Below are 10,554 nucleotides of genomic sequence, written 5' to 3' on the forward strand. Positions count from 1 at the left end.
GAGCTCCCAGCTTACAGCAAAGAGGTGGGGGGAAAAAAGAGAAACGTATTGGGTAGAGTGGTTTTGACATGGAAACCCACTTAAGATGGCAATAAGCCAGGAAAGCTTAGCTACTTGAGTGAGGCTAGGGTCTCCCCTCCTTCAGGGCACTCATTGGGAATGACCCAGTCGTGTTCCCAGGCTGTCTCTCTGACAGGGCACCCCTGACCCTGTTGTTGACCACATCCCCAGGTATAGCCAGGGTAAGGGCTGTGTGAGAGCTGCCTGCCATCTGTCAATGCAAATGTTGTTGGAGTCTAGGTGATGAGTCATTTCCTGCTGCTCTTCTTGCTGCTGCCGAGACTAATGTACCTATACTGCTTCAGTGGAAAATATGCTGGACTGGCTTGTTCTGAAGCTCTGTCCTCTGTGAAGCCCAAGTCCATGATGAGAAAGCTTCCCGGTACCCTGGGGAAGGGGGAGATAATGTGTTTGGAAGTGGTGGGAGGAAGACACAGTGGGACAGAGTCTGGCCCTCCCCCAATGCTGGGCCTGTCACAGATCCAACCAAGCCACTGACTGACTTCAGTGGAGTTGTGTTCTCTTGTTAACAGTCTCTTGGAGGGGGGTTACTCATGATGACCACTAAGTTGTCCCAGGGGAGACCCCTCAGCTGACTGTTGATTAAACCAATGACTAAGATCTGTGACCACACAGCAGGCAAGGATGGCCTATCAAGGACCACAAGGATGAACATGCTGGCCAGCAAGGCTCCTTAGACCAGGGTACCCTGATGCCACAGGAGTTGTTAGAAGATGGGCGGGGGGAGGGGGGCTCTTCCCAAGCTACATACTAGGTTAGACTCTCAAGCAGGTGTGGTGGGGCTTCTGTGGTTAGGGTTGGTATGTGTTTTTTTTTTTTTTTTTGGTGGGGAGCTTGGCTGCCATGGCAGGACAGTTGATTTCCCAGTTTCCCAGGCAGACACCTGAAGATGAAATTCATAAGTCATTCTGTGCACGCCTGTCTGGTGGCTCAAGTCTTAGGCTAAACCATAAGATGTGTTTCTCCACACAGTGCTTCACACAAATCAGCTTTTATTGTTCGTATCATTATCTTTTGTCCAAGAAGAGAAAAAGAGAGATCATTATGATAGCTCAAATCTAGCTTTAATCGTGTCTTCTAAAATATTCCTATGCTTTGTGCGCCCCCTTTTTCCCCACCACCCCAAAATCCCAAGCCAATTAGCAGCAACAAAACCATATGTCCACAAGTCTTTCAATCCATCAAGTGTGTTACATTTCTCACGGGAACATTCTAAAGTTTGGAATCCCTCAGCTGCATGTGGGTGGGTGGGATCTTATTCTTGCCTCAGAGTAGGTGTGATTTTTATAGGCTCTTAGATCAGAGTCAGAATTGTCCACTTGAAGGAGAAGTAAAACACCTGTCGTGGGGGAGTCCAAGCCCAAGCCACCAGTCCCTTCTGCCATGGTCACTGAGTAGATGAGGTGACCAGCTGCATGGACCAGCCCACATCAAAGCCAGCCCCAGCTGACCTTTCCCATTAAAGGAACCATGGACCTAGGTGTGTTGGTAAATCTTGCAAATCTTCAGGAATATCCTAGTCTAGAGGGATCTGTGTGGTGGGGGAGGTGGCTTAGGGAGGATGAGCCAGCCTGTTCAGAGTAGTCATAGCTATCACCAAGGGGCAGTGCAGTGAGAAGGACATCGCTAACCGCTGGTGTTGTCTGTGCACAAGATGCCCCTGCTCAGAGGATGCTCCAGGAACACCTGGATCCTATCTTGTCTGTGTACTGAGGGTGTGGGGGCAGGTACTAGGACCCAGGGCCATGCAGTGACTATGCCCTAAGGGGGACAAGGTGCTCAGAAGGTCTCTGTGTTCCTGACTCCAATTGGGGATTTGGCAGTAAAGGGATGCAGATGAGGTGTGGGTGTCTGGCTGAACCTGCAATACAAGAGAACTTTGGCAAATAATCTGTGTCCCCACAGGAAAAACACAGGACTCTACTGTGCTTGTGGCAGATGCTCTGGTGAAGGGAGACAGGGAACTCCATGCCATTCAGCCAGCTGCATAGCATGACCTCAACAGGAGCACAGATGAGAGACCTCAGTGAGCCCCGTTCTTTCTCCTGTGGAGGGCCCGACATCAGACCCCAGGATGCACTGATGTTGTGTCAAAGCCCTTCCACTTTTGAAGTGGGTGAGACATGAGACTGGGGAATAAAACAAATTACCTATGTCTGAGTAGGCCACGGGGCTGTTAGCACAAACTTGTACAGACTTGTAGCTGTGTGCATCTTAAAGAACAACAGAGGACTGCATATTTTACTTCCATTTTGGAAGAATTCTGTAGTCAGGCCCTACCAAAAAGTGCCAACCTAGTCAGTCCATTCAAAAATAGCCTTGGCTAGCCCATGACTGTGGAGGCAATTTATTTGGGCTAGCTCTAGGACATTTTAGAACAGGGTGTGTGTGTGTGTGTGTGTGTGTATATGTGTGTGTGAGTGTATATGTGTGTGTATGTGTGTGTGAGTGTGTGTGTATGCATGTGTATATGTGTGTGTGTGTGTGTGTGTGTGTATGGGTGTATGTATGCGTGTGTGTGTTTTGGGGAGAATTGTGACAGCAGAAGACCATTCTTCCCTTTGCTGCCACCTCATACCAATAGGGATTCCCCAGGGATCGCCGCTCCTGCAGCTTGGGAGGGAGGCTGCTTCCAAATACAGGATCAACAGCCTGTTTCTTACAATATTACAAGAAAAAACAATGTCAGTTCCATAATTCCTAAACCCTGGTTATTTACTAGACTAGAATCCTCTCTGGGAAGTGTTTAATCTCATGTCATATACAGAGAAGCAAAGAGTTGGCTTCGAGAGACCCGGCTCAGGCAGCAGGTGCTCTAGAAGGAACCAGTTCTGGGAGGAGCCAGCAGTGACGTCTTGGGCCTTACAACTTCCCTGGGGCTGTAGTGGTAGACCGTGGGGCTAGAAGGGAGTTTCCCAGGGAGCTCCGCCCGGCCCGTTTGCAGGTACGCCCCTGCCTCCACAGACATGCTCTACAAGACCTGAGGGTCTGAGCTCTGTGGGCCCATGTGGCACATAAAACCAGGCTGGGAGGCTTCAGCTCCCCCAGCGTTTTCTTTGTTCGAAGACCTGGGGCCCCAGCCTGGTGCTGTGGGCTCAGGGCCACCCCTCCCCCTCTTCCTGGGAGATGCCCAGCACGGACTTATGGAGGATACCACACTCCTGCAGGGACATGGTGAGGTCAGAGAAACGTCTCCTGGGCACCTCCATCGTTTCGATGCTGCAGTGTTGGTAGGTGGCTTTGTTTTTCTGCTCAGCCACTGTGAGGATAGTCTGGAGGTTGTCACTGGGCCTGAAGTAGCGCACGAACCTTTGGCCTGAGGGTGACCTGATGGCCAGCAGCAGCCTCGGCTCTCGGTCTGTTGGCTCCTCCATGTTTGAGGCACCAGAAGAACTCTGTATCTTGGTTCGGATGATGAATTTCTTCTCCGAGGCACAGACTTGGGTTCTGGAGTCTTCTTGGCTTGACTTTACAGTGGTGTGGGCCTCTTCCTGGTAAAGGGCCTGGACGCTACTCAGCTGCAGAGAGCTGGCCTTTTTGGCCACCGTGTCCACAGCCCCGTCCTCCAGGCTTCTCCTGCTGATGGAAGGGAGGACTGGGTACTTATTGAGTGATGAGGTGGCCCCCACGGGCATCTGTGGCAGCAGCTCCGGCATCTCATCAGGGGCTCCCTGAGGTGGAGACACGGGTGCACAGGCTCCTGGTTTCTGGCTGCTTGGTGACCCAGAGGAACATGGTGGAGACGAAGCAGACAGCACAGTGGGTGAGCCATCGCCCATGCCTTGTGGTCTGTGCAGATTTGGCCGCTTCCGGCCCTTAGCAGACTTGGGCCTAATGACATGCATCCTGAGGGAGCTGGGCTGCCAGATGAAGCTGTTGGCTGAGGTACCGACCGCGGTGCTGCGTTCAGGTGGTGCGAGGTTCACAGGTGCTTCTTTGGCCATTGCTTCTCAGGGCCCCTAAGGAGGCAGGTGGAGACAGAGAAAGCCATGGGTGAAGCTCCCGAGACACTGGGATTAGCCCTTCTGCCATTCTCTGCTCACTGGGAGAATGAGCATCAACGGGCCAGAGTTTGGGACCATTCTCTTGGTTTCTGACATCTGAAGAGGGGGAGCAGCTGTGATGCATTCACTGCTGGTCCCTGGAACATGGCAATGAGCCAATGTCCTTGGAACATAAATTACTAAGTGAGGAGAGGAGCTGGTGAAACCCATAAGTCTGTAGATGAGAAAAGTGATTAGAGAGTCGGCCTGACACAGAATGACTGGGGCAGGGGACTAATATTCACTCTCATGGAGAAGGGCCGGTGAGCACCCTGAGAAGGAATAAGCCATGTGGCCAGCCAGAGTCGGCGGGGTCAGACAACTTTTCCCCTAGACAGGTTTGCAGCGATTGAGTTCTGTCTACAGTGCTGGTACAAACCAGCATGGCGACACACTCAACGGAGTGCACTGTGTTCTGGTGAAGTTTGGTTGGGCCCTGCATGAGAAAAGTGTCAGGGGGACAGAAGTGTCCAGGTGAACTCCTTCAGCAGGCAGAGCATACTGAGTCTCCCCTAGGCAGTGGCCTGCACAGACTGCACTGGCAGAGGCTGGAATGTTGGGGGAGCTGCCTTTACTTAAAGAGGGAAGGTACCTCTGTCAGGACAACCCAGACTCAGCTCCACTCAACACCCAGTCACTTCTCTACAAGGGACACTGTCTGCCCTGACATCACGCTGCCCTCGCTGGCCTCTGAGTCCCCTTTCTCCCTCTGCTGCAGGCCTTCCTCGGCTCTCCCTCCCTGCTTCCTGGCTCTCCCTCCCCGCTTCCTGGCTCTCCCTCCCTGTCAACCACTTACTTTGTTTGCTTCCTCGCCTTGTCAGGTGGCCCCACACAAGTCACGTGAAACATGGCTCCCCAGCTTGGTGGGGTGGCAGGGGGAGGACAGAGGCTGCCTTGGTCACCTGCTAGAATTCACAGGGGAGACTCAGATTCTGGACAAGGGGGTGGGGCAAGCATCCACATAAAGACCTAGACCTAGAGAGCATCTATTTTGACTTTTCAGTCTGTGGCGACCAGGCAGCTCCACCTCTGCAGGACAGTCCTGGGCAGCATCAGATGCATGGGTGTGACTTTTTCCCACCGTAGGCCGGTCTTGTACTTCTCTCTGTTACTACAGAGCAAAGCTGTACCTATTGCTCTTCAGCAGGCCTGTTCAACCTTTGATACTGCGAAATGACATGATCAGGCCTTGTTCATAACTATCCTTACACATGTGTGAGCCGTGGGTCCACACACCTGCTTTACAGCATACCCCGATGGTATTGGTGATGGCTTTCCTCCTATGCAGTGCTTAAACAGTTGGGAGACCCAAGCCCCCAAACCTACCCTCTCCACTGCATGGAATGGCCATGGGCTTGATGTCAGAAACCCCTCCTCCTATGCAGCTGCCTGAAAACTACAAAACACGTCTTGAGTTAATCATTTCCTTCTGACTGATGGCACACTTTCACTTACCTCAGATTCACTTCCTCCAAGCTCCGCCCATAACTCAATCCTTGGGCTTAGTTCCAAGTCCTTGGGCTTAGATGGGACTCTTGCTACTCTATGTGTGTTCTCTATCAGACCAAAGGAACCAAACCACAAGGAACCAAACATACTACCTCTATGTATTCCTGGCCACATGTGCCCACAAATATGCAACACACACACACACACACACACACACACACAGAGAGAGAGAGAGAGAGAGAGAGAGAGAGAGAGAGAGAAGCCCAGGGTTGATGTCAGTGGAAGTCATCCTCCATTGCTCTTATACCTTATTCACTGAGACAGGATCTCTCAACCAAACCCAAATCCCACTCATATGGCTAGTCTTGCTTAATTGCTACAAAGATCCTGTTTCTGCCTTCCAGGGCTGGGATTGTAGATGAACTGCCACACCCACCAGGCGCATACATGGGTTATGGAGATCTAAATCCTGCTCCTCGGGCAAATGCTTTAGCCATTGGGCATCACCTCAGCCCCCTTCCACAGTTCAAACAGCTCTGTGACTGTCCTGTTCTATACACAACCCAAACCTTCCTCCATTCTCCATGCCCAATCTGGCAGCAGGTAGTCCAGAAACTTCTTCCTGAACAAAAAGTTTTGCATCAGAAATACCTCCTTGTCTCCTTGTCCATTTTGTTTATTTTCTCATCAGCTATGAAGAATATTGTTCTCTATGAGTTTCTTGCTCAGAGAGGTAGGAGGAAGCCGCAGCTGTCCAGCTGGGTTGACAAAGGTAAGCTTGTCACTTGGACATGGCTATTAATTTGCCACAGCTTCTACAGAACTGTCACAGGCTTGGCTTCCAACACCCACACATGCCTGGAGAAGGGTTGACTGTCAGAAAGTTTGGTAACTTAGAAACCTCTCCCTAACAACTTTGATGAGGAAAGTCATGTGTTCTCATAGGCACTCTGCTAGGTTATTTTTAACAGTCAAACTTGAGTGTGTGCGTGAAGTTGCTATACCTTTTGGTACTCTATATAATTAGCCATGTTCAGGGGGTGTCATATTCAAGACACCCTGGTCATAAGATAACATGACTGTAAGCTATCTCAAGAGGGAAAAATAAACCTCAATTATGACTAATTTTCATAAGCCCACTCATGGCTATTTAGAGAGTAACACCTCCTTCAGGTAAAACCGTTCCATCCAACCTGCTTTTATAACTCACTGCCTCCTCCCCAGTGCAGAGACCATCTGTTACATGGAGGGAGCACCAGCTCCCACCCCCACCCAGTACAAGGGCAGGATGCTGTGGGGAAACAGGTGTTTGGAGAATTGCATCCACCGAGCCTTCGCAGTCACACCCCAGGTCCCAAGCTGTGCCTGTGCCCTCAGTCCAGGCTTCCACGACAGCATAATCCCTGCTTGGCGCATTTCACCACCTCTAGGTCTGGCAGACACTCAACCACAAAGTGATTTGACAAGATCTAGGCGTAGGCATCCATCAAGCTGCCAGCCGAAGAGGCAAGTGACCTGTTTACTTAAACACAATAGCTAGGAGGCAGAGGCCTGCTAGGAGGCAGGAAACAAAAACACTGGGCACCATTCCCAAGATGTTGCCAGAAGGGCAGGTGCCCATTCCTTAGGATTATCACTGCCCGAACAGGAAGGAAGAGGCATTGGCTAGACGATAAAGCAAGATTCCTGTTGCTTTCCATTGGTGCCCACAAGCCACCAGGGGTCAGACCACACTACTCCACAGCCCAAATCTAAACCTATAGGGAAAGCAGCAAAATATAACCACCTACAAACCATCTGCTGGCACATACCAAGACACATACATGTGCATTGGTCTTTTAAAATTGTTTATCAGTTACTGTCACCACCCCCTGCCACCGCCCCCTAATTCCCAGCCTGGCTCACAAAATTAAACTATGTAAAAGAACCAACCCCGGGGGATGGAGAAAGCGAAGATTGACACCATTCCCAGCTCTCGCTACTCCAAACCAGAGATTAGAATGCGGGGAAACCACAAGCCACCAAGTGAGGGAAGCTTTGGAAGGGAACTGGGGTTGATTCTAGGATAGAAGGGTGGGCGAGGGGGCTGGGGAGAGGCTTCTATATTTCCATGCTCCATCAGGCCTAAAAGCAAAGTTTAAAGTGAGAAGGGGGCAGGGGGGGGGATGGTGTCAGGTTATGGCAGGAAGGGCTGGAGCATGAGGGTAAACTTCAGGAAAGAGCCTGGAGCGGTGGGAGGCTTGCTCCAGCTCCTGCCTCAGAACATGACCGGGACCCGGATTCCCTTTTCTCTCTCTGGATCTGTGTCCAGGGTCTGGCTTGTATATGCCCCTCCCTGAGGGCCCCTTGGCTGCTGCAAACTCAGGTTCCAGCCAGACTGGCTCTGCCTCTGGGGAAGTCCTCTCAAACGGCCTGGCTCTCTGTTTCTGGGGACCCACGATGGGCCTCTCACCTCGCAGCTCAGCTCCATCCGCCTCCTGTGCCTGGCTACACAACCAGCTGGTAAACAGCCCTGTCTCCGTGGCAACCGCCAAGGGGTGGGGGGCCACGTGCTTCCGGTGGGACCGGAACCTGCCTGGCCTGGACAGGCCTGCGCAGGCCAAGTTGGACAAGCCTGGGCACGGAGAGCAGAGGGCTTACAGTCCATGGTTCACCGACTCCACACGCAGGATCTTGGTGTGGACCTGCCCCTTGGAGGCCACAGGGCCCTGGGCCTCTGCCACCTCTCCTCTTCCTGACCTGGCCTGACTGTGTCTCTGGGGAGAATGGGTTCATGGGAAAGGGAACCCTGCCCTGGGGTGGGGGTGGTGATCAGCATCAAATCCCTGTCAGTGCCCTCATTTTAAAACAGGGTTGTGGGACTCATTCCTTGGAGTCCAACTTTTTTTTTTTTGGGGGGGGGTGTATTGTCACAGAGGAGTAAGAGACTTCCCACTCCCACTCTGGGGACACTCTCTGAGTTTTGTGATCGCCACCCACTCCCTGTCTCCTTTAAGGGGTTACCTATCCAGTCAGCAGCTCCGGCCGCTTCACGGTGTTTTCCAACAACCTTGAGGTTTGGAGTCCTGCAGCCTGTCTGCTTTTTCCCCCATCCTGCTCAGAAGCTATGGCCCACTACCTCAGCCATTCTTTTTGGTAAGATTCCTCCTTCCCCTACTGCCATTCCATCCCATCCTTGTGAGGGAGCCTTAGCTGCAGTCAAGCACAAAAGATATCATGGCAAGTCACACAAAGGGATGTCAGGGCACTTGCGTGGTCTCCAATGTCAGTCACACCCTCAGTCCTCCCTGGCCAGCCTTCTGTTTGTTCTCCTCAGTTTTCTGCCCTCTCTGAATCTTTGTGCCTCCCCTCCTCCCTTTGGAATGATGTTCTCCTGGTCTCTGCAGAGAAAAACAGAAGCCATCGACTGCTGTCAGACCTGCAAGCCCCCTGCCTCTGCGCCCTTGCTTTCTTGCCTCTGGCCTGTTGGAGTGGAAAGGGGCTGGCTTCTGACTCTGTCCTGTTAACTGCCTCTGCTGTGCTCCGCTGGTTCCTGGCCATAGCCACACATCCACTCGCTCTCCCTAGGCTCAACACCCTTGCTTCTGTTGAATCTGTTTGAAGATTCTTCCCCAGCCTGTCCTGGCCCTTCATTTGCTCTATTCCTCCCTGTCTTTGTTCCAGTCAAATGAAGTCTTCCTCCCAAGCTGGCATTGAGGTGAGTCCCAAGCAGGCTCTGCTCAAGGCACTTAGAATAACTTAGTGATTGAACTGGTAGAAGTTACTACTAGACAGTCAAGAGCCACAGATTCACCACCTAGCCTTACAGCCACACATTTGCTACCTGCTTTGTCTTGTATGTATAGGCAGGGGATTTCCATGTGAGCACAACCCTAAACCCTTGTCAGCACATTCACAGTTAGAGAGACACATTGTTCGCTGATAGTTACAAATAATATTTTAGTTATAAATAATACTTGCAGTTATAAATAATAACCAATATAGTTTGAGCCAAGGGTAGGAGAGCAGATGTAGGCTGGATGGAATTACATGTGATGTGATTGGTACCAATGGTACATTTTTTAGGCACTGGCATGGAGGGGTTCATTTCAGTGATGGGCTGTTTGCCCATCTCAGAGAGGAAGCAGCTGACCTTGCATGGGGGTCTGGGCTAGGCTGGCCTCCTTTCTGGGCATTCTGTCTCTGGATACCCAGGAGGCATCCATGGCCTGAGGGAGGTACTGCTGGTACTTTTAGCATCTGGTTGTTTTGCATCACGGTGTCACTGGCTTACATCTTGTTAATGATGCTGTCAGAAGTCCAGGCGATGCTCTCCAGCCCTGCGGCGCCCACTCAGAAGAGATTAAAGTAGATCCTTCAGCAGCTATTTTCACATCACCTATGAATTATGAAATCCTTTGAGATTTGCATCGGTTTCAGTCCTTGCTCCCCAACTGTGTGAGAGAGTGGTGTGCGTGTGCCCTTGCTGGAGCATGGTGAAATGCTTGTTATGCCTGTGGTCCATTTCATGCTCAGCAACATGAGTCTTTGTTCTTTGGCAGGGTGTGGTGCAGCCCCGTGGGGAAGAGGCAGCCAGCTGTTCCCTCTCTTTATTTCCTGACCCACACCAGAGGGTATCTTCAAAGAACTTTCCCTCTGATGCCTGGGTGAACATGCACGCGAATTCACTAGATTCTCAGGAGATGGCTGGAGGCCACTCTCCCGCCTGCTTATGTGAGGGACCATCTTTTTTGTACCATGCCTCTACTCCCCAGCTCTCTCCTGAGCTCTAGCCAGCTTGTCCCCCAAATGGGCCCTTAGTGTACTCATCTCCAGTGTCCCACCTTCCCCTCTTCAAAGTGAGTCCAAACTGCTTGATCCTTCAAGGCCCTTCTAAAAAGTCTACAAAGTCCTTTCCTGACCATGTCTCCGGATCCCCCAATGCAGTACTTTAGTTCCTTCTGATCTGTGATAACATACCCAAGATGGCACCATGCACCAT

The 10,554-nt window shown here is 51.5% G+C and overlaps 1 protein-coding gene across 2 annotated transcripts; it reads right to left on the reverse strand.

The window, feature by feature from the left end:
- Nucleotides 1-1,052: 1,052 nt before the first annotated feature.
- On the reverse strand, nt 1,053-8,234 carry Ubxn10 (UBX domain protein 10). Of its 2 annotated transcripts, none has more exons than XM_051173651.1 (2): nt 8,026-8,198; nt 1,053-4,040 (listed from the first exon to the last, which is right to left on the reverse strand). In XM_051173651.1, the coding sequence occupies exon 2, from the start codon at nt 4,023-4,025 to the stop codon at nt 3,177-3,179; it is 849 nt and encodes a 282-aa protein (XP_051029608.1). In that variant the 5' UTR covers nt 4,026-4,040; nt 8,026-8,198; the 3' UTR covers nt 1,053-3,176. The 2 variants fall into 2 exon arrangements, 1 of the variants encoding a protein (XP_051029608.1); XR_007833623.1 differs by lacking the exon at nt 1,053-4,040 and adding an exon at nt 6,295-6,431 and having other exon boundaries at nt 8,026-8,234.
- Between the last annotated feature and the right edge of the window lie 2,320 nt (nt 8,235-10,554).

The sequence above is a fragment of the Phodopus roborovskii genome, unplaced genomic scaffold (genome assembly GCF_943737965.1).
Source record: "Phodopus roborovskii unplaced genomic scaffold, PHOROB, whole genome shotgun sequence".
NCBI lineage: Eukaryota > Metazoa > Chordata > Mammalia > Rodentia > Cricetidae > Phodopus > Phodopus roborovskii.

What these genes read in the sequence shown, in the direction of transcription:
- Ubxn10 (XM_051173651.1), bottom strand. Translation starts at nt 4,025, where the DNA reads ATGGCCAAAGAAGCACCTGTGAACCTCGCACCACCTGAACGCAGCACC.